The following is a 27,310-nucleotide window of genomic DNA, read 5'->3' as shown; positions in this document are numbered from 1 at the left end:
GCTATGGACTGCTCTCCCAGCATTTAGTTGAGTGCTCTGCACATAATAATAATAATAATGTTGATGATGGCATTTGTTAAGCGCTTACTATGTGCAAAACACTGTTCTAAGCGCTAATATACTATTACTACGACTATCATCCGACCGATGGCAAAGGCGCAGCGCCCCTGTCAGTGCCTAAGGCGGACTGGGACTCAGGCCCCCGGACGGGACACAGACACCGAGGCCGGGGACGGGACTTTCCGAGTGCATCATGGTTTATTGAGCAGGTGACTCGTGCAGGTCTCCCCGCCCCACCAACCGTGGGCAATAATGGACAGAGAGCAGGGTCAAGGAAGGGGGGTGTGAGGGGGTGTGTGGAAGTGGCCGGGGCGAGGTGGCGGGGAGGGGGAACGGGCCAGGCCACTCCTTAGTAACAGGTGCTGGCCGCGTCGGACATGACCACGGTCAGATTGACCGTGCTGGGTTTACCGGTGGACTGGTCGAAGGTTTTCTGGGTGAAGTTGAGGGGCAGGGACTCGTGGCCCACCACGCAGGAGAAGTTCTCCCCACTTTTCCAGGAGGAAGTCTGGACGCGGAGGGTGCTATACAGGAAGAACGTGGGGGAGCCCTCGCTGATCTCCTGCTGGGGGGTGCCGGTCACATAGTCCGTCCTGGGCACCTCCTGACCCCCCTTCATCCATTTCACCAGCAGTTCCCTGGGGCTGAAGCCCCTCACCAGGCAGGTCAGGGTGGCCATCTCATTCAGGGCCAGCTCCTCGGAGGTAGGGGGAAGCAGGTGGACCGCGGGCCGGATCAGGGGGCCTAGGCACAGAGAGCAGAGGCAGAGCGGGTCAGGGGGAGAAGGAAGGAGACCCACCCGGGGAGGAGAGCTCCAGTCCTCCAAGGGCACATGGGCCTGGGAATCAGGAGCCTCGAATGTTAATCCCAGCTCTGACATTTGCCTGCTGGGTGACCTTGGGCAACTCACTTCTCTTCTCTGTGCTTCGGTGTCTTCATCTGTTGATGATGGCATTTGTTAAGCGCTTACTATGTGCGAAGCACTGTTCTCCCTCCCTCTTAGGTTGTGAGCCTCACGGTGGACAGGGACTGCGCCTGACCTGATTATCCAGTGCTTAGTACAGTGTTTGGTTCGTATTAAGTGTTCCACGAATACCACAGTTATTATTTTTACCCAGTTGGCTTGTAAGGTTTGGACCTCTCTCGGTCTCTCTCTCTTCCAGGCTCTAGTCTCTGTCTCTTTCCACTTCCCGATCTCCCCCACCTCCTTTTCATAGAGACGTTGGTTTCCACGACCCCAACGGGGTGGGACTGGTCCCTGCCCTTTGACCCCGCTCACTCTCTTCCTCGCCTCCATCCCCCCGGCCCCCATCGGAGCCTGGCCGGGGTCTCTTACCAGAAGTCTTGGCGATGGTTTTGGTGATGGGCTCGCGCAGTTCCGGGTGGGTCACGGTGCAGGAGAAGCTGTGTCCCTGCATCCACTCGTCCGTGCAGACCTCCAGGGTGCTGGTGATGGTGTACTTGCCTTGGCCGTCTCTCACCGCCGGGCCCCTGACGGGCTTGGCGGTCACGGAGGGCGGTGCGCTCCAGGAGAAGTTTGCCCCTTGAACGTTGGCCACCCCGGTCAGTTCGCAGGTCAGGTTGGCCCCTTTGTCGAGGAACAGGCTTTCCAGGGACGGGGGCAGCAGGGATACACTCACAGTTGGGCAGGGATCCGGGCAGACATCTATAGTTTGAAAAACGGAAAGGGTACATTAATCCCTGCTGTCTATATCACGGTCCAGTGAAGCTACTATGTTTGCCATTGGGTCTCTTGCTCAGGTGCCCTCGACAGTGCCCTGGCCTGTCCTTCTTCTGCCCTCAGCTGGTAACCAGCCCGTCTAGCAAGCCCTCCCTTGGCTCCTTCTGCCCGCAGCTTCTTCAGGGCACCTCAATCGTTCGATCGTATTTATTGAGTGCTCACTGTGTGCGAAGCACTGTTCTCCCTCCCTCTTAGGCCGCGAGCCTCACGGTGGACAGGGACGGTGTCTGACCTGATTATCTTGTGCTTAGTACAGTGTTTGGGAGAGCGCAAGGCGACAATCAACAGACACATTCCCTGCCCCCATCGAGCGTTTACTGGGTGCAGAACACTGTACTAGTTGCTTAGAATAATAATAATAATAACGGTGGCATTTGTTAAGTGCTTACTATGTGCAAAGCACTGTTCTAAGCGCTGGGGGGGGATGCAAGGTGATCAGATTGTCCCACGTGGGGCTCACAGTCTTAATCCTCATTTTACAGATGTGGTAACTGAGGCCCAGAGAAGTTAAGTGACTTGCCCAAGGTCACACAGCAGACATGTGGCGGAGCCGGGATTCAAACCCATGACCTCTGATTCCACTGAGCCACACTGCTTCTCTTCTACTTCTCTTCTACGTCTCTTCTACTTAGAAAAGTACAGTGCAGTAGGGCTGGTTGAGATTAACCCTGCCCTGAAGGGGCTTCCAGTCTACTGTGTGTGGAGCACTAAACTAAGTGCATGGGGGAGTCCGATAGGGTAAGTTTCCTCTTCTTCCACTCCCTCTGTGTCACCCTGATTTGCTCCCCTTATTCATCTCTCCCTCAGCCCCACAGCACTCACGTACATATCGATAATGTATTTACTTATGTTATCGTCTGTCTCCCCCACTGAGCCGTAAGCTCACTGTGGGCAAGGAATGGGCCTACTCTGTTATATTGCTATATTGTACTCTCCCAAGTGCTTAGTATAGTATTCTGCACACAGTAAGTGCTCAATAAATACGATTGATGGATCGATTGATTGATAAGTAGACACACTCCACTCATGGGAGAGTTCAATAGACACACTCCCTGCTCTCTCAGCGCTTGCAGTCCATTTTCTTTCTGCTTTTCGGATGAGGGCCAGTCAGAACAGAAAGGGGAAGTGATGAACTCGGAAATCTTTGGGTGGAGAATCTCTCCAAGGAGCTAGACGTGCCGCCTAGGGGGTTGGCACAGTGATCCCCCGCGACCCCAGTGAGGGAGACTACCTAGAACCCTCCGGGGAGGATGGAAGAATGGAAAGTGTTGGACCACCCCAACCCCTGTCACCCCACCAGACACACCTGGATTCTTCCTTTTACAATCCACGTTGGCCGTTCTGCTGCTCCCGTAGTGGTTCACGTTGCACTGGTAGACCTTGCTTTCAGGGCACTGGTCAGCCGGGAGGACGAGCAGGCTGCTCAAAACGTAGTAACCACTGGACTCCAGCACGGCAGGGAAGGTCCTGGCTGTGGACCCGTCCTTGTTCTGGTTGTTCCAGGTCACTTCCACCGGCTCAGGGAAGTAGCCCGTGACCAGGCAGCCGATGGACACTGGGTCTCCGGAGTTGGACTGGTAGGCACTCAGGGGGAAGACGGTCGGTGAGGTCTTTGTCGCTGGAACACAGAAAGTCAGGGGGTTGTCAGGGTGGATTCCGCGGGCACAGATACATCGGAGGGGGACTGGGGGCGGGAGGGATGGAGGAGACTGGGAAGGGAGAGGAGGAGCAGGGGAGGGAGAGATGGAGGAGTTAGAGAAAGGGAGGAGGAGCGGGGGTGGGAGGGATGCAGAGGGAGGCAGAGGAGGAGAGAGGGGGCAGGATGAGTGGAAGATGGGTCCAAGGCCCTGGAAGATGGAAACAAGTCCACGGGCCTGGCCTGGACATTTGGATGGGCCTAGCTCCCTGGGAGCCTGGGAAGCCAAACTCAACACACACAGCTGGCCGGCAGCCCATATCTTCATGTAACCTAGTGACCTAGTGGAAAGAGCACAGGCCTAGGAGTCCAAGGACCTCAGTTCGAATCCCAACACTGCCAATTGCTTGCTGCGTGACCTTGGATTACTTAACTTTTCTGTGCCTCAGTTCCCTCAACTGTAAAGTGGAGATCATTATTATTATTATTGTTAAATACCCGTTATCCCTCCTACTTAGACTGTGAGCCCCATGTGGGACAGGGACCGTGTCTGAACTAATTAACTTATACTTACCCCAACTCTTGGAACAATGTTTGAAGCACAGTAAACTCTTAACAAATACCATAAAACTCCTCTCCCTCGTCTTCCCCATTGGAGACTCTAAGAGCGGCAAAGCCCGGACCCCACAGGAGGTCCCAAGGGAAGCTGGGTTCACTGACTCAGCCACCCTCGGGCCAAAGTGGTGTTCTGTCCGGTGTCCAGGGAGTTGAGGGGGGCAAGAGCAGGATCGTGGCTCAATGGAAAGAGCCCGGGCTTTGGAGTCAGAGGTCATGGGTTCAAATCCCGGCTCCCCCAACTGTCAGCTGCGTGACTTTGGGCAAGTCACCTCACTTCTCTGTGCCTCAGTTCCCTCATCTGTAAAATAGGGATTAAAACTGTGAGCCCCTGGTGGGACAACCTGATCACCTTGTAACCTCCCCAGCGCTTAGAACAGTGCTTTGCACATAGTAAGCGCTTAACAAATACCATTATTATTATTATTATTATGGTGGCAGGGAAGGAAGGGAGAAGAGAAGAGAAGCAGCGTGGCTCAGTGGGGAAGTGCACGGGTTTTGGAGTCAGAGATCATGGGTTCAAATCCCGGCTCTGCCACTTGTTAGCTGGGTGATTTTGGGCAAGTCACTTAACTTTTCTGTGCCTCAGTTCCCTCATCTGTAAAATGGGGATGAAGACTGCGAGCCCCACGTGGGACAACCTCATCACCTTGTATCACCCCGGCGCTTAGAACAGTGCTTTGCACATAGTAAGCGCTTAATAAATGCCATTAAAAAAAAAAAAAGGGGGAGGAGTCCTAAAAACGATCAGCCAAACTGATGCCTCATCTCCCTTCATTCCCTACCTCATCTGCTCGGTCTCAACACTCCCCCGTGGCTCCAGCCAAACCCCGTGGCTTCAGCCCAAACAGGACTGGTTGGAATTGCATCTGTCTTACTGACGGTCAGCTCCGCAAATCCAGTTCATCCCTGCCCAGGCCCACCCCCAGCCCAGCCCAGTCCCATGGGTGTGGGATTCTGGTACCCGCAGACAACGTTGGAAGAAATCAAGGGACTGACTGCCCTGGCCAGGATTAGCAGTCTAGTCTGTGAGCAGGCACTAACTGGGTGCCCAGCCCGGCTGTCCATCCTGGGCAGTGCCAGCCTCGTCTGAGGGAGGCAGTGGGGTGGGGCCTGATGGGGAAAGGGAGGGGGGGGAGGAGGGGGACACCAGGCTAAAGGGCCACCAGGTGGCAGATTGTCCCCGGGGGCCATGCCAACCCACTAATAATAATAATGTTGGTATTTGATAAGCGCTTACTATGTGCCAAGCACTGTTCTAAGCGCTGGGAAGGATAAAAGGTGATCAGGTTGTCCCACGGGGGGCTCCAGTCTTCACCCCAATTTTCCAGATGAGGGAACTGAGGCACAGAGAATAATGATAATAATAATAATAATAATAATAATAATAATAATAATAATAGCATTTAGTAAGCGCTTATTATGTTCAAGGCACCGTTCTAAGCGCTGGGGAGATTACAAGGTGATCAGGTTGTCCCACGGGGAGCTCACAGTCTTGATCCCCCTTTTACAGATGAGGTAACTGAGGCCCAGAGGAGTGAAGTGGCTTGCCCAAAGTCACACAGCTGACAAGTGGCCGAGCGGGGATTCGAACCCAAGGAGGGGTGGGGGTGGGCCCGGGCAGGGCTGAACTGGATTTGGGGAGCTGACCGTCAGTAAGACAGATTCAATTCCAACCAGTCCTGTTTGGGGTGAAGCCACGGGGTTTGGCTGAAGCCACGGGGGAGTGTTGAGACCGAGCAGATGAGGTAGGGAATGAAGGGAGATGAGGCATCCGTTTGGCTGATCGCTTTTAGGACTCCTCCCTTCCTTCCCTGCCCCCATAATAATAATGGTAAGCACTCTTTACACTGAGCCGCGCTGCTTCTGGAGGGTAAGAGGCCTTTCCTGGGTATGGAGGGGCATCATGAGGAAGCAGCGTGGCTCGGTGGAAAGAGCCCGGGCTTTGGAGTCAGAGGTTATCGGTTCAAATCCCGGCTCCACCACTCGTCAGCTGTGTGACTTTGGGCAAGTCACTTCACTTCTCTGGGCCTCAGTTCCCTCATCTGTAAAATGGGGATTAAGACTGTGAGCCCCCGTGGGACAACCTGATCACCTTGTAAACTCCCCAGTGCTTAGAACAGTGCTTTGCACATAGTAAGCGCTTAATAAATGCCATTATTATTATTATTATTATTATTATTATTATTATTATTATTATTATGAAACAGGGGAATACCCCAACAGGAAATCCCCGGTCTTTAACGAGGGGCCGCTTCCCGCTAGCCCAGAAACTCCGTGAGAGAGGCCTGGGCTGAGGAGGCAGGGAGCAGGGAGACCCCAAAAGTCACAAAAAGTCAGGCCAACCAGGGGCTCCTGGCCATGGAGAGGGGCAGACAGATAAGGACCCCTCAGGAAAGGAGACGGCAATGGCAGACGCTCTGCTCAGGAAGCCCTGAGTCTGGGCCTCTCCCCTCCTTGATTGTTACCGGTCTGCTGGCTATTTCCCCACATGTCGGGACTCCCGTCCCTCCACTCTCCTCTCTCAGAGAGGGGCTGAGACTTGCTCAGGACTCTGACGTGAGGAAACCTGGGTGACCCCCACACCCCAGAGACCAGAGTGAATGGCTCCTTCCTGGAGATAGAGAGATGCCACTCCAGCCCCGTCTCCAAACTCTGCTCGTGAAAGTTCAGTCCCTGGCCCACCTACACCGACTTCTGCACCTCCCTGACCCGGCCCCTCTCAGATGGGCTTCTTTATGGGTGCCCTTCCGTGGGTGCCCTCTGGGTCCCTCTCGGCCTCCTCCCAGCCTCCTGGCCTCACCTCTGAGCTGGAGGGTAGTGGGATAGATTCCAGGCTGAACCACTGGGCCCCCTGGTCACCCTGGGGCTGCTCCACCAGGAGGGGAGGTCACGGAAGGCCTCCCACCCGATCCCGGGGACCCTCACTCCTCTCCTTGGGGACTGTAAGCAGCAACCTTTACCAATGCAGGGGTTTGTTCAAGGCCTTCTGGAGACTTAATCTCTGAAATTGCCACTGCCACCGAACAGATTCTTCCAGCTTCTCTGTCTCTCCCCTTAATCTAGTCTTCCCTGGCTTCCTCACCCTGCGGCCTCCCCCAGTACTATCCCCTCCTTAAGCTCACCCCTTCTTCCTTCTCTCCAGCAACTCCCCACAAACTCCCACCCCTGTCCAGCCCACCTCTGTTCTCTACCCCCAACCCTGTCCTGGCTCCCCCACCTTCCCACTCTTGCCTGCTCCCCCTCACCAACCCCTAAATTCTCTTCTCCAGGCGCTCCCCCCAAACCCCCAACACCTGCCTGGTCCCCCGTGCAGTTTCCTAGCCCAGTCCATCGCTGTGCTCCCCCAACTTTGCACTCCTGCCTGCTTCCCCCAAAGAACCCCTAATTTCTCTTCTCCAGAAGCTCCCCTAAACTGTCATGCTCACCCATTCCCCCTTTCAGTTTTCTAGCCCAGTCCATCTCCATTTCTCCACCCCCCTAACTGGTCCCCCCAGCTCCCTTTAGCCAGGCCCAGCCCTGCAAGGGTCCCCCCTCCCCTCCGCCAGGAATCCATGCCATCTAGAAGAGCCTCAGTCCACTTCCCCCCAGGTCTGCTCCTCATTCAGCACAACCCTGGGCTCCTCAGAGGTTTCCATGCCTTTCCCCTCACTCTCCCTGCTGCCTCCTTCCCCTGAGCTCAATCCTCACCCAGGGTTTCTGGTCAGATCTCCAGTTCAACTCCCCAGCTCTGACCCAAGTAGCTCAGAAAAGCCCCTCTTCCTCCCCCCTGCTTCTGCTAAACCTTACAGAAATATCCTCAGCCCCTCCTGCTCTAGCTCTGCTCTGCCCTCCCCTGTCCCCTGGGGCTTCACCCAGTGAGGTGCCACCATAACTCTGCTCCCCCTGCCTTCTCTCAGGACCCCCCCTGGGCTGCCAACACCAGGTATGCCCTTCTCCCTGGCCCCGTGTGGTCTGGGCAAGTCAGGGAAATGTTGCTGGGCTCTTTGCAGTCCTCCTTCACCTATTTCAGGTGGCTGGAACCCTGACAGAGCTCCTTAGCCCACCCAGCTCTGCCCAGGACTCCCAATTTTTCCTTGCCATTCCCCAACTCTCTCCTGCTCCTCCCACCTCAATTCTATGTTTTCTTCTTTCCAAACTCTGCCTCGCTTAACCTGCCTTCGCCATCTCCCTGGCTCTTCTGCCTCTCTTATCACTCCATAGCTCTCCACCACTCTTCTCTGCCCCCTTCATCTCTCTCAGCTCTCCCAGCCTTCCCATATCTTCCGGTTCTCTGCAGCCTCTCTCGTTCTCCCAGAGCTCTCCATCTCTCCCAGCTCTCCACTGCTGTCCTCGCTCTCTCTTCCTCTTCCAGCTCTTCCCAGCTCCCCACTGCTCTCCTATCTTTCCTCTTCTCTCCCAGCTCTTCTCTGCTCTCCTCATCTATCTCACCTCTCCCTAGATCCCCTGCTCTTTTCATCTATCCCAGTTCTCCCCTGCTCTCCCCAGCCTACACCTGCTTTCCCAAATTTCTCCATCTTTCCCAGCACTCTACTCTCCACAACTCTTCTAGCCCCAGCTTCTCTCCCAGATCTCACTAGCTCTCTCCTGCTCCTCTTATTTATCCCAGATCCCCCTCTGCTCTCCCCTGATCTCCCAGCTCTCCCCTCTCTCCAAGTTCTTCCTACCTCTCCCCAGCTCTCCTCATCTATCTCAGATCCCCCCTGCTCTCCCCTGATCTCCCAGCTCTCTCTAGCTTACCCCAGCTCTCCCAGCTCTTCCTAGCTCTCCCCAGCTCTCCCCAGCTTTCCCCAACTCTCCTAGCTATCCCTAGCTCTCCCTGGCTCTCCCTAACTTTCCCAGCTTTTCCTAGTTCTCCCCAGCTCTCCCCTGCTCTCCTCATCTATCCCAGATCCCCTCTGCTCTCCAACTCCCAGCTCTCCTTAGCCCACCCCAGATCTCCAAGCCCTTCCTAGCTCTCCCCAGATCTCCCCAGTGCTCCCCAGCTCTCCTCAGCTCTCCTCAGCTCTCCCCAACTCTCCCAGCTCTCCCCAGCTCTCCCTGGCACTCCCCAACTCTCCCAGCTCTTCCTAGCTCTTGCCAACTCTCCCCTGCTCCCCTCATCTATCCCAGATCCCATCTACTCTCCCATGATCTTCCAGCTCTCCTTAGCTCACCCCAGCTCCCCACAACTCTCCCAGCTCTCCCCAGCTTTCCCCAGCTTTCCCTAATTCTCCCAGCTCTTCTAGCTCCCCCCAGCTCTCCCCAGCTCTCCTCATCTATCCCAGATCCCACCTGCTCTCTCATGATCTCCCAGCTCTCCTTAGCTCACCCCAGCTCTCCAAGCTCTTCCTAGTTCTCCCCAGCTCTCCCTGGCTCTCCCCAACTCTCCCAGCTCTTCCTAGCTATTCCCTGCTCTCCTCACCTACTCCAGATCCCCCATGCTCTCCCCTGATCTTCCAGCTCTCCTTAGCTCACCCCAGATCTCCAAGCTCTTCCTAGCTCTCCCCCAGCTCTCCCAGCTCTTCCTAGCTATTCCCTGCTCTCCTCACCTACTCCAGATCCCCCATGCTCTCCCCTGATCTTCCAGCTCTCCTTAGCTCACCCCAGCTCTCCAAGCTCCTCCTAGCTCTCCCCAGCTCTCCCTGGCTCTCCCCCACTCTCCCAGCTCTTCCTAGCTATTCCCTGCTCTCCTCACCTACTCCAGATCCCCCATGCTCGCCCCTATCTTTCAGCTCTCCTTAGCTCACCCCAGCTCTCCCAGCTCTCCCTAGCTCTCCTCAACTCTTCTTTGCTCTCTTCATCTATATGAGTTTCCTGTTGTGCTCCCCTACTCTCCCAGTTCTCCCCAGCTCTTCCCACCTCTCTCTCAGCTCTCCCTAGCTATTCCTTGCTCTCCTTACCTACTCCAGATCCCCCATGCTCTCCCCCATCTTCCAGCTCTCCTTAGCTCACCCCAGCTCTCTAAGCTCTTCCTAGCTCTCCCCAACTCTTCCAACTCTTCCTAGCTATTCCCTGCTCTCCTCACCTACTCCAGATCCCCCATGCTCTCCCCTGATCTTCCAGCTCTCCTTAGCCCACCCCAGCTCCCCAAGCTCTTCCTAGCTCTCCCCAGCTCTCCCCCACTCTCCCAGCTCTTCCTAGCTATTCCCTGCTCTCCTCACCTACTCCAGATCCCCCATGCTCTCCCCGATGTTCCAGCTCTCCTTAGCTCACCCCAGCTCTCTAAGTTCTTCCTAGCTCTCCCCAGCTCTCCCAGCTCTCCCTAGCTCTCCCCAACTCTTCTTTGCTCTCTTCATCTATATGAGCTTCCCGTTGTTCTCCCCTGCTCTCCCAGTTCTCCCCAGCTCTTCCCACCTCTCCCCTGCTCTCCACTTCTCTCAGCTCTCCCATCTCTCCTAGCCTTCCTCCTTTATTCCCCAATTTTTCCTTTTCTCCCAGCTCTATTTCCAACTCTCCTCTGCTGTCCATACTCTCGCTCTCTCTTTTCCTCTATTCTCCCCCATGTTTCTTGCTCACCCATCTCTTCTACACCTCCCAGTTTCACATCATTCCTCTTGATTTCTCCTTTGCCTTTCCACGCATCTTCTCCTCCTCAGCTCTCCCCCATTTTCTCTCTGTTCTGGGGGAAAGAAGATGAGGAATGAGGCAGACCCTTATCCACAGGCATCTGGCAAGTGCCCAGGGGTGCCCAGCCCTGTTCCAGCCCACTCCCCTCACCGGTTCTGGCCAGAGCTGGGCTGTGCCTCCCTGCTGCTCTGCCAGCTGCTACCTGGGCTACTCTATTTCTGGTCCAGCCCTACCAGAGCCCTGGGCTTGTTCTCTTCAATATGGCTGAAGCTTGGGGCTTTCCAACTCTCCCACTCCCTGTTCTCTTCATCTCAGCCCTCCCACACTCCCCTGCAGGCTCTGCTGTCCATTCCAGCCCTCCCCACTGTTCCTCTGCAAGCTCTACTCTCCATCTCAATCCTTCCCTACTCCCCCACAGGCTCTGCTCTCCATCTCATCCCTTTCCCCCGCTCCCCTGCAGCCTCTGCTGTCCATCTCATTCATTTCCCCTGCTAGCCTGCTGCCTCTGCTCGCCATCTCAGCCCTTCCCCCCCGCCCCACTTGCAGGCTCTGCCCTCCATCTCAGCCCTTCCCCCCCCGCTCCCCTGCTGCCTCTGCTGTCCATCCCAGCCCTCCCCCTGCTCCCCTGCTGCCTCTGCTGTCCATCCCAGCCCTCCCCCTGCTCCCCTGTTGCCTCTGCCCTCCATCTCAGCCCTCCTCTCTGCTCCCCTGCATCCTCTACTCTCCATCTCAGCCCTCCCCACTGCTCCTCTACAACCTCTGCTCTCCACCTCAGCCCCCTCCTCTCACTCCCCTGCAGGCTCTGCCCTCCATCTCAGTGCTTCCCCAACTCCCCTGCTGCCTCTGCTCACCATCTCAGCCCTTCTCTTCACTACCCTGCAGCCTCTGCCCTCCATCTCAGCCCTCCTCTGTGCTCCCCTGCATCCTCTACTCCCCATCTCAGCCCTCCCCCCTGCTCCTCTACAACCCTCCACCTCAGCCCTCTCCTCTCACTCCCCTGCAGGCTCTTCCCTCCATCTCAGCCCTTCCCCCTGCTCCCCTGCAGCCTCTGGTCTCCATCTTGGCTCTGCCCTCCACCTTGTGCCCGTTCCCACCCTCAGATCCCCCAGGGTCTATGGGAGCAAGCAGAGCCTGGTTACCTGTGCCGTCCCCAGGTCCCAGCCCAAGTCCCCCCTGGAATGGGGCGAGGACCCCCGTGGCCATGCATCCTGAGGGTCAGAGATCTATGCCCCATCCTGGGCTGAGCGCAGGGTCGTCTCCGGCTCCCTCCTCCCCGGGTCTGACTGGGAAGACCACTGGTCACTCTCACTATTCTTTCTAACCTTGGTCTCACCTCCTGACGTCACCATCTGTCTGGTCTGTGGTTCTGGTGGGTTCTGCTCTGACCAGGTGTTGGGGCCGTGGGCCCTTGTTTGTAACCACATGGGCCTCCCCGAGACCAAGACAAAGGGGAAGAGGGGAGACAGCGGTGTGCGGTGGAAGAACAGAGACCCACAAAGAGTGGGAGAGACCGAGGCAGGGAGGAAGAGAGGGGAGGAGGGAGAACACCTAGCACAGAGAAGATCTAGAACCCAAGAGGTGGTCCAGGACTGAAGCAGAGCCCGGTTGCAGGGTAGTGGCTGGAAAGGAAAGTAGCTGAGGAAGCCGGATGAGGCAGTAGGAGGCCAGGGCAGAGCAGGAGCTGGGGAGGGCGAGGCGGACCAGAAGGCCCCAAAGGACAAGATGGAGCTTCTGGAAGAAGATGGAGTCTCTAGGGGCACCGGTGAGGAGAAAGCATAATAATAATAGTAATAATTGTGGTATTTGTCAAATGCTTACTATGTGTCAAACACTGTACTTAGCACTGGGGAAGACACAAGATAATCAGGTCAGACACCATCCCTGTCCCACAAGGGCTCACAGTTTAAGAGGGAGGGAGAAAAGATATTGAATCCCCATTTGACTCTTGAGGAAACTGAGGCATGGAGAAGTTAAGGGACTTGCCCAAGGTCACACAGAAGGTGTGGCAGATCTGAGAGTAGAATCCAGGTCTTCTGACTTCCACGCCCCTGTGCTTCTGCTAGGCCACACAACTTCTCTAGAGTATAGGGAAATGGTTCCATGGGTCACAGAGAGGGTGCTGGGAGTAGTACACATGGTATTTATTAAGCACTTACTGTCAGGTGGGAATTAGATGCAGACCCTGCCCCCTTGGGGGGCTCACAATCTAGGGTCTAGCCCATATATAACATAAGAAGGAATCCCCTTCCCACCAGGTGTGGTGGGATCCACCTCCCACACCCGGCATGCATAGACTTTGCACTGTGATGAGGCTCCACCGCTCCCTCAGCCCCACAGCACTTATGTATCTATCCATAATTTGTTTATCTGTATCAACGTCTGCCTCCCCTTCTAGACTGGAAGCTCCTTGTGGGCAGGGAACATGTCTACCAACTTTGTTAGATTGTACTTTCCCAAGCGCTTAGTACAGGGGTCCACATAGCATGAGCACTCAATCAAAGGGATTGGTTGATTGCTAGGAAGCGGGAGATAATGAGAGGGAAGGAGACTTTTCTGGGGAGAAGCCAGCAGGGCTTAGAAGAGGCAGGCAGGCTTGGAGAGCTGATGGCAGAAAGGATGAATTTAGGTATCTTCAGGACAGCTTGGGAAGCCATCAACAGTAAACCCAGGGCCACCTTGGAGTTGTACCCCAGCCCAGAGCCGATCCACGATGCCCACACACCAGGCTGCTGGGAGCGGGGCTCAGATTCCCAGGCCATTTGCAGTTTTCCTAAGAAGAGGGAGGACAAGCTGTGAGGGGTGACTGAATTTGGAGTTTCCCTGGGTTGGAGGAAGAGGGCTTTGGGCCTCCATCTAAGGTTTTCAGCCCCATCCCACATCAACAGTCAGTGTCCCAGGGGGGCCAGTTTTGTGTGGGCCGGGTGATGGGGCTCCAGGAAACATCTGCTCTTCTTTCCTCCAGGGAGGGGTGAGGGGTGGGAGGGCGCAACTCCATTCCCCTCCTGGCCACACTCCCAGGCCCGGCCTGAAATGACTCAGCCAGAGCTGCAGGAGCCACAACTGCCGCCCTGCTTCTTCTTCCCACTCTCGCTCTCTCTCACTGCCACCCAGAAGGACCTCAGGGGGGTCCTGCTCCCCTCTGCACCAGCTCAAGCTGAGTCATGGATCTCTAGGAGGTGTTGGTGAACTCACACCGCGCCCCAGATCTCTGGGGCCACGGGTCAGCTGCCCTGCCCTGAACTGAAGACAGAACAGGAGCAAATAGATGGATGTGGCAGCTGGAATAATAACAATGATACTGATTAAGCATACAATAATAATTATAATTGTGGTATTTGTTAAGCGCTTACTATGTGCCAGGCACTGTACTACGCACTGGGGTGGATACAAGCAATTCAGGTTGGACACAGCCGGCGTTGGGGCTAGCAGTCTTTATTCTCATTTCACAGATGAGATAACTGAGGCCCAGAGAAGTGATGTGACTTGACTAAGGTCACGCAGCAGACAAGTGGCGGAGGCAGGATTAGAACCCGTGACCTGGTGACTCCTAGGCCCGTGCTTTATCCACCACGCCACGCTACTTCTCACAAGTTATTCATTCATTCATTCATTCAGTCATATTTATTGAGCGCTTACTGTGTGCAGAGCACTGTACCAAGCGCTTGGGAAGTCCAAGTTGGCAACATATAGAGACGGTCCCTACCCAACAGCGGGCTCACAGTCTAGAAGGGGGAGACAGACAACAAGACCAAACATATTAACAAAATGAAATAAATAGAATAAATATGTACAAATAAGATAAACTTTTAGACTGTGAGCCCACTGTTGGGTAGGGACTGTCTCTATATGTTCCCAACTTGTACTTCCCAGGCGCTTAGTACAGTGCTCTGCACACAGTAAGCACTCAATAAATCCGATTGATGATGATGATGATAAATAAATAGAGTAATAAATCCGTACAAACATATATACATATATACAGGTGGCGTGGGGAGGGGAAGGAGGTAAGGCTGGGGGGATGGGGAGGGAGAGGAGGGGGAGAGGAAGGAGGGGGCTCAGTCTGTACGTTGGATGTTGAACCTGTCCCACATGGGGTTCACAGTCTAATCGGGAGGGATTCGATTTAGATCTAAAGGAGAAGTGTGGGGAATGAGACACTGGGGTGAGTGACGGAGGGCAATTCTGGGGTCTCCCCAGGGATGCCCAGTTTGAGCTGTCGCCACTTTATGTGACAGTTGAGTGCCTCCTGACCCTACCAACCTATCAGAAACTTAGTCTGATGGCAGATCTTCCTACCCTTGAACACGGCCTCAAGTACTAGATTTCAAAGGACCAGACTTGCAATTCAGTCTTGGTTCCCTCCAACAGTGAAAGAGAAAGAGCTACCCACACATCTTTTACTATATCTATTCACCTATCCAGACTGTAAGCTTGTTGTGGGCAGGGAATATGTCTTTTATTGTTATATTGTACTCTCCCAAGCATGTAATACAATGCTTTGTACATAGTAAGCGCTCAATAAATGTGTTAGAATGAATGAATTTATGTATCTATCAGAGATAGATAGTTGTAGATATATATTTATGTATATCGTGGCTTGGTGGACAGAGCACGGGCTTGGGTGTCAGAGGTCGTGGGTTCAAATCCCTGCTCCTCCACTTGTCAGCTGTGTGACTTCGGGCAAGTCACTTAGCTTCTCTGTGCCTCAGTGACCTCATCTGTAAAATGGGGATTAAGACTGTGAGCCCCATTTGGGACAACCTACTTACCTTGTATCTACTCCAGCACTTAGAACAGTGCTTGGCACATAGTAAGCACTTAACAAGTACTATAATTATTATTATTATTGGATCATATTAGACGATGACACTTCTGATAGAGAAGTATACCTGTAAGTGTATGTGTGTGGCTGAAGACTGTAGCATCTCAACTGCCTCTAGACTGTAAGCTTGTTGTGGGCAGGGAATGTGTCTACCACTTCTGTTTAATTGTACTCTCCCGAGCATTTAGTGCAGTGCTCCGCCTACAGTTAAGTGCTCAATAAATACAATTGGTTGATTGATTTTAGAGACCTTCCCTGATTAAGCCCTCTTTCCCCCAACTCTCTCTCCCTTCTTCATCCCCTACGAACTTGGATCTGTGACCTTTGAGCATTTGAAATTCACCCCACCCTCAACCCCACAGCGCTTCCATTACTGATTTATATTAATGTCTGTCTTCCCCTCTAGGCTGTAAGCCCATTGTGGGCAGGGGCCGTGTCTGCTCTGTTGTACTGTACTCTCCCAAGCTCTTAGTAGAGTACTCTACACATAGTAAGTGCTCAACAAATCCACAGTTCCAGCCATATTGGGCACAAAAAATTTTCATCCTTATTGTATTGTTATGCTCAATGTTTTCAGGTCTTGGTGCTGTTTTCTTTTCTGCCTCTTTGTCTTTCTTTCCATGTGAAGATTTTGCTCAAAGGAATGGCAGTGGGCCATTCATTAATTCATTCATTCAATCATATTTATTGAGCACTTACTGTGTGCAGAGCACTGTACTAAGCCCTTGGGAAGTACAAGTCGGCAATATATAGCAACGGTCCCTACCCAATAATGGGCTCACAGTCTAGAAGACCATGCTTGTTGGTCTTCTGGTGAGGTCCCAATTTCACCTCTCCATACAGCAGCTGTTGAGGTAACACACACACACACACACACACACACACACACACACACCCCCGCCCCCCTCCCCCCAATTCTGATGTTGCCATTTAATCTGGGCAGACCCACTTATGATGGCATCTGGGATGTTTCTGGTCAAAACACCTCCAAGGCTCTCAGCTGAATCTGTGTCAAGGTGATCCATAGGTTCCAATCAATCAATTAATTAGTCAATCAAGCGTATTTATTTGCTTTGTGCAATGCACTGCTCTGAGCCACTGGGAAAGTGCAATACAATACAGAGTTTCACCAGCCAGGACTTTCCCTAGCCCAAATCCGTGAGTTTTTGTGAGATCCCGAGGACCTCAAAGTCAGCCAAACCTTGATGAATGTTTCCCAGCTGTAGTCCCAGAAGTCTCAGAATTACCTAGAATTCCCTGCCACCACCCAGGGCCCCTGGGACACAAAGGACACGGGAACACCATTTTCTACGGGTAGAGGGATCAAAGCACTTTACTAAGCTTTACTCCATGAACACGAGGTCAAAGGTAAACCAGCATCGAACCAGCTTCAACATCAGTGGCCTGCTCTCTCTTGGTGTTTCCGCTGCTACAGTCCGGGAGTCTGACAGGATTGAAGTGCCACTCAGACTGCTGTGGCCCGTCTCCTCTGCCGTGAGCTCTCTCTCCTGTGATTTCTCTCCTAGCCCCACTCCTGGCAGCTCCCCAGCCTCAGAACAATGTCCTTATTGACCCGTTTCTGGGTCCGGTCCCCTGTCCCGAGTCCTAAATTGTCATTAGTTCAGTGTCTGGCATTATCCGACAGTACAGCCGGTGCGGGGGACGCCCAGCCCCTCCGGGACAGCCTCCTCATCTTTCGCCCAGATGCCCACTGCTGACAGGGGGCACTTAGGAACTTTTGAATTTCACAATGTTATGCCTGCTGTGTGATCTTGGGAAAGTCCCTTAACTTCTCTGCGCTTTAGTTTCTTTATCTGTAACATGGGGATTCAGTACCTCTCCTCCCTTCTACTTAGACTCTGAGTCCTGTGTGGGACAGGGACTGTGTCCCACCTGATTATTTTGTATTTTCCAATAATTACTGCTTAACAGTAAAATCATTATTATTATCATAATGATAATATTAGTAATAAATGTTTCTCCCTTCCCTCCGCCCCTCCCGTTCTTCCCGAGTTGTTATAATAATAATTATGGTACTTGTTAAATGCTTACTCTGTGCCAAGCACTATTCTAAGAACTGGGAAAGATACGAGTTAATCTGGTTGAAAACAGTCCCTGTCCCACATGGGATTCACACCCTTAATCCGCATTTTGCAGCTGAGGTAACTGAGGCACAGAGAGTTGTCCAAGTCTCCCCCTTCTAGACTGTGAGCCCGTTGTTGGGTAGGGACCATTTCTACATGTTGCCAACTTGTACTTTCCAAGCACTTAGTACAGTGCTCCGCACACAGTAAGCGCTCAATAAATATGATTGAATGAATAACAGACTTGTGGTGGAGCCAGGATTAGAACCCAGGTCGTTCTGACTCGCAGCCTGTACCCTAGCCACTAAACTGCACAGATACTAAATAGGTATTTTTCCAGTCCAGGTTCCTTAACAAAATGACGCAAACTTCACAGTCTGTTCATTCCCCAAATTCCAATCATCATCATCATCAATCGTATTTATTGAGCGCTTACTATGTGCAGAGCACTGTACTAAGCGCTTGGGAAGTACAAATTGGCAACATACAGAGACGGTCCCTACCCAACAGTGGGCTGCTGGAGAAGCAGAATTGGGTCTTTCAATAGCCCAATCACCTGGACTAGTTGACTCATTAGCTTCCTTCCATCTGTCTGTCTGCTATCCTGATTCCTACAAAATGTCATGCTTCGGGGGAGAGAAGGGCAGGGACGGGACAGAGAGAATCCTTAGTCATTGGGGAAGGGAATGTGTCTACCAGCTCTGACGCCCAAATGCTTAGTAGAGTGCTCTGCACAGAGAGTAAGCACTCAATAAATATGACCCTGCAGGGTGTCATGAGGGGTCATTCTGCCCGTCCCCTGTGTCTGGAGGACAGGATGGTCCCTCCCTTAGCTCCAGAGACAAAAGCTTCTCCTGCTTTTAGGCCTGGGCCTACATCACAATCGTCAGCTGTGTGACTTTGGGCAAGTCACTTACCTCAGTTACCTCATCTGTAAAATGGGGATTAAGACTTGTGAGCCCTCCATGGGACAACCTGATCACCTTGTACCTCCCCAGCGCTTAGAACAGTGCTTTGCATGTAGTAAGCGCTTAATAAATGCCATCATTCTTATTAGCATTATCACAGACTCCAAGAAGGAGCCCTTTTATCAGCTTTGAGATAAAGCTGTGGTTTGTGGCCCAGAGTTGGGGAGAGTTTGGGAGAAAGCCCTGTCTATGTCTAAGGGATTCCTGTCTGTGGTTATGCGGTCACCTCAGATAGGTCTAGAAGCGCAGTGGATTGTAGGAAAGGGAAATGCCCCTGGGCTTCTGTCTCACCCCTCCATCTGCATTTTCCAAGTTTCCTCTCTTGCTGTGCCAACAGAGAAGGTAGGAAAGGCAGGGTGACCGGGCTCCGTGGGAGAGCCCCATGGAGTCTGGTCACCCCAAATGTGCCGCTTCTCCCGCACAGCAAGGGAGCAGAGGCTGGTGCTCTGGATGTGGAGGCAAGGCCCTCGAGCCCCGATACGGGTTGGAGAGGGGATGTCCATCCTGTTGGCGCCATGTTGCATTGTGAGGAGAGAGGCAGAGCGTCCTTCCCAGTCTTAGAAAAAACCTCTGTGGTGGTGGGGAGAGAGAAGATTGCGGAGAATCCAACGTCTGCATGGAGAGAAATTTCCTTTTAGGGCTGGAGGGAAGATTGGGTGGGAGATGACTATCCTGGGGGCTGCTCCATCCCAGAGCCGGACGGCGGGGCACGGCCAGGAGGGACGGGGATGGCTGGAGACGGAACTAGGCTTCTTGCTGGATCATGTTCTTGTAGTCGTGGACATTGGACTGCTTTAGCTGCAGCACCATGGCGAAGATCCACTTCACCTGAATGCGGAGTCAGAGAAGAGGGTCAGAACCAGAGGGGCAAGGGGAAAGGCAGGCAGGGAGGGGCAAGGCAGAGGAACGTCCTGGAGAGAGGCCAGAGGGGAATTTGTGGAGGGACCCACCATCTCCAGGAAGGTAGAAGGCTGGAGCAGGTGGTCTGAGGGAGCATCTCAAGTTTCAACCCACCCGGCATCATCACAGTTCCCAAAGACCTTTCCTCCTCTTCCCCCTCCTCCTCTCCACTCTCTCCGTTCCCCTGGAGCAGGCTCACTGGGGAAATTGGTGATAGGGGGAGGGAGACAGCTTCCTTTAAAAGGAAAGGTTCCCAGGGGCACGGGGGAATTCTGCAAATTAGCATTTCTTTTGATGTTGAATGTGTGGCAGTGATAGTATCCTTATTGGCAGTGGGAAGAAACTCAAGTCTGTGAGCCGAGTGTGGGACAGCGGCTGTGTCCAACCTGATTATCTTGTTTCTATCCCAGCGCTTAGTACTAAGCTTGGCACATAGAAAGCGCATAACAAAAACAATAATAATAATGATAATATTACTACTACTACTAATAAAAGGTTGCACATACAGCGAAAGGGAGATCATTGGAAAGAGCAGCCAGTTAATATTGTACTGAATGAGGGTTCAGTGTACAAATCTGAAACTGAGATTTCAAGCAGTTAGTACAGTGCTCTGCACACAGTAAGCGCTCACTAAATACGATTGAATGAATGAGATTTTACTTTTATTTTCATTGAAATGACAAAGCCCAAATGTGCCAGCGCTATCAACTGCCAAGCCCAGAGATGCCAGGCCCATGAGCTGTCATTTACAGAGGTCCAAGGTCGATGATTTGCCAATCCTAGATGTGACGGGTTTATAAACTATCAAGCCTAGAGGTTCCAAGTCACGGAAAGGCTAAATTCAGAAGTTCCATTTATATAATAATAATAATGGTATTTGTTAAGCGCTTACTATGTGCCAGGCACTGTTCTAGGCACTGGGGTAGATACAAGGTCATCAGGTTGTCCCACGTGGGTCTCACAGTCTTAATCCCCATTTTACAGATGAGGTCACTGAGGCACCGAGAAGTTAAGTGGCTTACCCAAGGTCACACAGCAGGCAAGTGGCAGAGCCTGGATTAGAACCCAAGTCCTCTGATTCCCAAGCCCGTGCGCTTGCCACTAAGCCACGCTGCTTCTCTATGCACTGTCAATCCACAAACTGTTAAATTCAGAGGTGCCAGGGCTATGATTCGCAGATCCCAGAAGTGACAATAGGTTTATGACTTGCAGATCCAGGGGTGGCAATAGTTCCATGATTTGCAAATCCCCAAAGTGCCAGGTCTATGATGTTCCCATGCCAGAGATGCCAAGTCTATGATTTGCAAACCCCAAAGGTGCCAGGTTTATGATTTACAGATGCCAGAAGTGGCAACAGGTCTATGTCTCGCAGATCTCAGAGGGTCAGGCCTATGTCTTGCCAAATCAAGTCTATGATTTACAGGTGCCAGAGTGCCAGGGCTATGGACCGTAAACTTTTAGGACCCAGGCCCTGGCTGACATTAAGCAATGATGGCCAAATGGGCAATTCTAGGTAAGAGGAGACTCAAATGGACTGAAACTAGAAAAGGGTGTTGGCCAAGAAGCTGGGAGGACAGGTATTGAATCCCCACTTTACGGATGAAGAAACCGATGACAGCGGGCCAGAAGTGGCTCTTCTGGTGAGCAGTATTATTCAAGTCCATTGCACCTTGTGGGAGTAGGTGCCTTGAAGTGGCCCTGGGACTCCTGTTGGCAGAGAATCCCTGGTGTGGATTCTGGGGTGCTGGCCCCCATCAAGCGCCCCTGGAGCGGGCATGTAGCTGGCTCCCGGTCCTCTCACCTTGAACAGGGTGACCGTGGCACTGTAGCCCACGCTGAGGAGGAAGAGGGTGATGAAGACATAGATGGTGGTCCACAGCCCATCCAGCTCCTCATTCTCCGCCTCCGAACAGTCATCTTCTCGGATCAGATCTGCAGGGAGGGAGGGAGCAGATAGTTATCGCGTCTTCCATGTCTGGAGCCTCCTGAAACCCCTGCCCTGGCCCCCCTCCAGTGCGCACCCTAGTTCAAGCCAGCTCAGGAAGGGTGTGTCTTTGTTTTCTGTCACCTGGAGAGTTGGGATGGGGCTCCTCGCCTACCGAGTCCCTTCTCTTGCCCCTTCTCCCACATCTCTGCCCGAGTTCTCGGACTGATGCCCGGACTAGTCACCTAACCCTAATGGGCCTGCAGCTGTTGCTCGCTCTCTCTCCCTGAGGTAGCTGGAAGCCAGTCAGCCAAGGTGGGGGCGAGGGCGGAGGAGCGTCTGTGCAGTTCTAGTGCACATTGATACCGTTATCTCTTGCCTCCTCCCTTTCTATTCTCAATCCCAAAGAACAGAGGGGGTTGGGGTTGGAGGAAAGCTACCCAATTTCCAGACCCCCAGAGACCCTCAGACATCTTTGCCGACTGACCCCTGTTTCTCCCCCACCTCCATCCCCCAGTTTTCTGCCTGTCCTGGGGGGTTCCCTGGGTTCACTCCCCAGCCAGCTGGGAGGTGACTTAATAATAATAATAATGATGATGGCATTTATTAAGTGCTTACTTTGTGCAAAGCACGGTTCTAAGCGCTGGGGAGGTTACAAGGTGATCAGGCTGTCCCACATGGGGCTCACAGTCTTAATCCCCATTTTACAAATGAGGTAACTGAGGCGCAGAGAAGTGAAGTGACTTGCCCAGAGTCACACAGCTGACAGTTGGCGGAGCCGGGGTTTGAACCCGTGACCTCTGACTCCAAAGCCCGGGCTCTTTCCACTGAGCCAAGGAGGAGATGGTTTTGGTCAGTGCTGGCCTTGGACAGGGCAGGAGTCAGAATCTATTTCCCATTACCTGACAGCATTCCCATAACCAGGAGTCCTGAGGTTGCGGGGGGTTCTCAAGGGCCCTGCTGCTTCCAACTCCTAGCTAGGACTCCTGGGTCGCTGCGGCTCTGTGTCTGGAGATGATGCTCTCAGACAACCCTTCCAGCAGCTTCCCAGCAGCCCTGGACTCAGGGGTCCACAGCTGCATGATGTAGAGGAGTAGCATGGTGTAGTGGATAGAGAATGGGCCAGGCAGACAGAAGGTCTTGGGGGTCTAATGCCAGCTCTGCCACTTGTCTGCTGGGTGGGACCGGTCACTAAACTTCTCTGAGCCCCAGTTACCTCATCTGTAAAATGGGGATTAAGACGGTGAGCCCCATGTCGGGCAGGGACTCTGTCCGACCCGATTTGCTTGAATCCACCCCAGCACTTAGTACAGTGCCTGGCCCAGAGTAAGCATTTAACAAATACCACAAGTATTCTCGCTATTTTTGGAAACCAGCACTGAAATGACCCAATTTGCTGATTCCTCTTTCCCCCTCTTCCTATCCCAGCCAACGTTATAGGTCTACTGGTTCTGTCTTGGACCGTGATTCCTCCTAGGAGTGACCCAGCAGACCTGGCTTGGTTGGGGGTGTGGGGCAATGGAGTCCCAGAAGGGAGGTCTCTCCCCTTTCCCTGTCTGCCCAGGGCTGGGACTTTCCCCATTTTCCCTCTTCCATAAGGGAGACCAGGCTGCCGGGTCCCATCTGGGCCCTAGAGGCTTGAGGTCAGCTGTGAGATGGAGTGAAAACATGGCACCCTCTCTATGAATCCCCCACTGATGAACGAACCTCATCTGCTAATTCTGTTGGATTGTACTCTCCCAAGCGTTTAGTACAGTGGTCTGCACATAGTAAAACACTCCATAAATACTAGTGACGAGAGGGGCCGTGGCCGGGGGAATGGATTGAATCTCCCATCAAGGGAATCTGTGGCTGGGCCTGTTATTGCGTTTGAGTGGGGGCTTTTTAATTATTTTCTTGTGGTACCTGTTAAGTGCTTACTATGTGTCAGGTACTGTTCTGAGCACTGTTCAAGCTAATCAGAGTGGACACATCTATATCCCACATGGGGCTCACAGTCTTAATCCCCATTTTACAGATGAGGTAACTGAGGCACAGAGTTTGGTTGTGACCAGAGGAATCACAAGTGTTGACCACGACTGGGAGATTTGTAAGACCAGATGGCCGGGGGCTGAGGGTTTAGGATTATTTTTTATAATAATATTTGTTAACTAGTTGCTATGTGCCAGGCACTGTTCTAAGCACCGGGGCAGATACAAAGTAATCAGGTTGGACACAGTCCACGGTCCACATGGGGCTCACAGTCATTCATTCAATCGTATTTATTGAGCGCTTATTGTGTGCAGAGCACTGTACTAAGCGCTTGGGAAGTCCAAGTTGTCAACATCTAGAGACGGTCCCTACCCAACAGTGGGCTCACAGTCTAGAAGGGGGAGACAGAGAACAAAACAAAACATATTAACAAAATAAAATAAAGTCTTAATCCCCATTTCACAGATGATGTCATTGAGGCGCAGAGAAATGAAGTGACTCGCCCAAGGTCACTCAGTAGACAAATGGCAGAGCCAGGATCAGTACCCAGGACCTTCCGATTCCCAGGTCTGTAGTCTACCTTCTAGGCCACACTGCTTTTCAAGTCCCCTTCCTGTTCTTACCACCACATTCCAGCCTCCTGGACCTGGAGTCCAGTGAAGGAGACAGAGACCTTCGGCTGACCTTGTGTGTGGGCTTGGGTGTGTGTGAAGATGTGTGGGAGTGGGTATGTATAGGTGTATGCGTTGTGCACATCAGTATGCATGTGCATGGGAAAGTATGCATGTTAGCGTACATGCACATGTCAGCATGCTAGTGTGTGTAGTTCCTCGCCACTTCCTGTACCATCCCAGAAGTGGCTCCATGTCGGGTGCCTGAGGCCCGGTGTTCTGGGGTGGTGGTGTTCCCAAGGCCGCTCGAGGCGGGAGGCCAAGTGAAGCTGAGGAGTATGTGCATTTGTGTGTTCAGGTGGGTGGTTTCTCCTCCACTTTCTGTCCCACCCCAGAAGTGGCTGCGTCTCCGGTGTTCCAGGACCTTGGTGTTCCCAGGTCTTTCAGAGGCAGGGATCAGAGTGAACCGGGGGTGTATGTGTGGTGGAGAAGAGCCTCCCTGTGAACGCCCAAGTTGGGGTCGGGAGTCCCACTGAAAAGGGGTTGGGGTGTGCCTGCTTTGAAAGGAGCAAGGCTGTTGGTTCCTAGCTGGGGTGGACTTTGGAGGCTCTAGGAAAGCTCAATTTCTCAAGGGAAGGAGGACAGTTTCCAGGGAAACCTCTCGAAAGATCCTGGGAGTGTGTCTGGAATGTGGTCTGCATTTTCCAGGTTGGAAGTTTCATCACGGGGTCCGTGTGACTGAAGGTTTGTCAGTGTGCATGTGCCGATTTTGCATGTGTGCAACCACTTGTGTGCCTAAATATATATGTTTTTAAATGAGGACATTTACTGAGCACTTACTATGTGCCAAACGCTATGCTATGCACTGGGACAGAGAAAAGATGATCAGATTAGATGGTCTCTGTCCCACGGGTGGTGGTAGCCATGTGAATGGATGTATATTTGTGCATGAAAATGATCTGAATGTGTGCATGCAGTGGCATACCTGTGTGTGCTTGTGTAGCTGTGTGTACTGTCTGGTCATCTCTTTCCCTTAGTGGAAAGAGCCCGGGCTTGGGAGCCAGAGGGTGCGGGTTCTAATCCCGGCTCTGCCACTTTTCCGCTGTGTGACCTTGGGCAAGCCACTTAGCTTCTCTGCACCTCAGTTCCCTCATCTGTCAAATGGGGATTAAGACTGTGAGCCCCACATGGGACAACCTGCTGACCTTGTATCTACCCCAGCGCTTAGAACAGTGCTTGGTGCATAGTGAGCACTTAACAAATACCACAATTATTATAAGCGCTCTGCACGCAGTAAGCGCTCAATAAATACGATTGAATGACTATGGGTTTCTCCCTCGGATTCCGGGAGTGAGATATTGCCTTTGGGTAGGCTGGACGGATTTGAGCTTGGAAGCAGACCCGCGCCAGGCTGAGGGGACGGGGGTGGGCGGGAAGCTGACAACCTATTAGACCGTCAGCTCTTTGTGGGCAGCGACCACGTCTACCAGCTCTATCGTACCATGGTCTCCCAAATGCTTAGTCCAGGGCTCTGTACTAAGCGCTTAGTACAGTGCTCTGCACACAGTAAGAGCTCAATAAATACGATCGATTGATTGCACACAGTATGTCCGATGGATTGGTTGGATGGGAAGAGGGTGGGGGGATGGTTAACGCTTCTTGGTTGTTATAGGCGGGAGTGGGACCTCCCCAAGTTGCAGCTCTGACTGAATCCTCGCCTGGCCTGAAATAACCTTTCCCCTCTCCCCGGCTTCCCATCAGCTCCTCAGCCCTTAACTCCTCAGGGCCTCCACAGCTCTCCAGCTCAGCAAAGAAAGACACACTCGCCCTGGCCACCCTCAGGCTCCCCTTGAACTCTGCCCATCATCCCTCTCTCCCTTTCCCCCTCCCACACCGTTCGACCCGGCTTCTGTGGCCGGGGACCTCTGGCAAGGCAGACACAGCAAAAACAGTCCAGTCCCGTGGGGTTGAGCTTGGCACTGAGGTGTTTATTGAAGGCTCTGGGCTGCTTCCAGGTTGGGGGAGGGGGCGGAGTGGGGGTCTGTACACACAGGTCACCTCCGCCCCCCCATTCCTGGGGAGACAGAGGGAGGGATCGGGGCCAGGAGACACAGCAGAGCAGGGAGAACAAATGGGTGGGGTGGGTGGGAGCAGAAGGCACGGTCAGTTACCGGATGGGTGCTGGAATTTGCGTTCAGTCTTGCGGGAAGGCAAGGCCTCATGGACGACTTGGCAGGTGTAGGAAGAGCTAACTTCCCAGTCGGACCGGTTGATGGCCAGCCGGCTGTAGAGGAAGTAGGCGGGATCCGGGCCTTGGTCCTTGAGGGGCTTTGAGGTCTGGTACCGCTCGGTGGGGAGCTCCTCATTGTTGAGGAGCCACTGAACGCTGACATCATGGGGGTAGAAGCCCTTGACCAGGCAAGTAAGGCTGACGGAGCCCCCAAGGTCCACTTCCTCTTGGGGCGGGGAGAGGGCATACACTTCGGGAGCCAAACGTTTGCCTGGTGGCGAAGAGAACACAGAAGAGTCAGGGTGGAGAACAAGGTGGTATGGTGGAAAGACAACTGGCCTAGGAGTTAGAGGACCTGGGTTCTAATTCCGGCTCCGCCACTTGCCTGCCTTGGGCTCTGGGGCAAGTCACTTCACTTCTCCATGCCTCAGTTCTCTCATGTGCAAAATGGGGATTATATCCTACTCTCCCTCCTACTTAGACTGTAAGCCTCATGTGGGACTAGGACAGTGCCCAACATGATCTTCTTGTCTCTACTCCAGTGCATGGCACAGAATAAGTGCTTAACAAATGCCATGATTGTTGTTATTATCTGGAGAGTCCACGGGGGTGCAGGTTGCCTCACCCAGGCCTCTGCCTCTTCTGGGACATCAGTGAATCAATCAATCAATCTGTGGTATTTATTGAGCACTTACTGAGTTCAGAGCACTGTACTAACAGAGTCAATAGAAATGCTCCCTGGCTACAATGAGCTGACAGTCTAGAGAAGAGCTGACAGTCTAGAGACGGTCCATGGTCTAGAGTTTAGAGTCCACGATCCAGAGACAGTCTAGAGTACTGTTCCCACACCTGCCCAGCCAGACCGAGATCTCTGATGGTGAGAGGTTCCCCCAAGAAAGAGCTATTCTCATTGACTAACCTCCCCGGGTCCAGGGTAAATGAGGCATTTCAGGCCTCTTCCTTCACCGATATGAGGCCTGTTGCAGTCTGTAAGTCAGTCAGTTGTATTTATTGAGCAATTACTGTGTGCAGAGCACTGTGTTAAGCACTTAGGAGAGTATAATATCACAACATATCGTAATATCACACAGTCTACCCTCAGTCTTTCCTTCTCCAGAAGGAGCAGTCCCAGGCCCTGACCTAGAAGGAGGTGGAATGGCATTGGGGGCTCTGAGAGGGGGTGCTCGGGGAAGGGAGGG

The 27,310-nt window shown here is 53.1% G+C and overlaps 2 gene segments (V, D, J or C); both read right to left on the bottom strand.

Annotated features, from left to right (window-relative positions):
- Nucleotides 1-409: 409 nt before the first annotated feature.
- Nucleotides 410-9,747, bottom strand: LOC119936579. The segment is given in 5 exon segments: nt 410-804; nt 1,397-1,726; nt 3,108-3,419; nt 6,521-6,621; nt 9,734-9,747. Coding segments are annotated over 5 exon segments (1,152 nt in total).
- Nucleotides 9,748-25,848: 16,101 nt separating this feature from the next.
- LOC119936667 overlaps nt 25,849-27,310 on the bottom strand; it is a 159,351-nt gene continuing 157,889 nt past the window's right edge. Inside the window, 1 exon segment of the C gene segment in view lies at nt 25,849-26,382. Coding sequence covers nt 26,045-26,382 — 338 coding nt within the window.

Source organism: Tachyglossus aculeatus, chromosome 14 (genome assembly GCF_015852505.1).
Source record: "Tachyglossus aculeatus isolate mTacAcu1 chromosome 14, mTacAcu1.pri, whole genome shotgun sequence".
Classification (NCBI taxonomy): Eukaryota; Metazoa; Chordata; class Mammalia; order Monotremata; family Tachyglossidae; genus Tachyglossus; species Tachyglossus aculeatus.
This window is presented reverse-complemented; position numbering and strand designations above follow the sequence as displayed.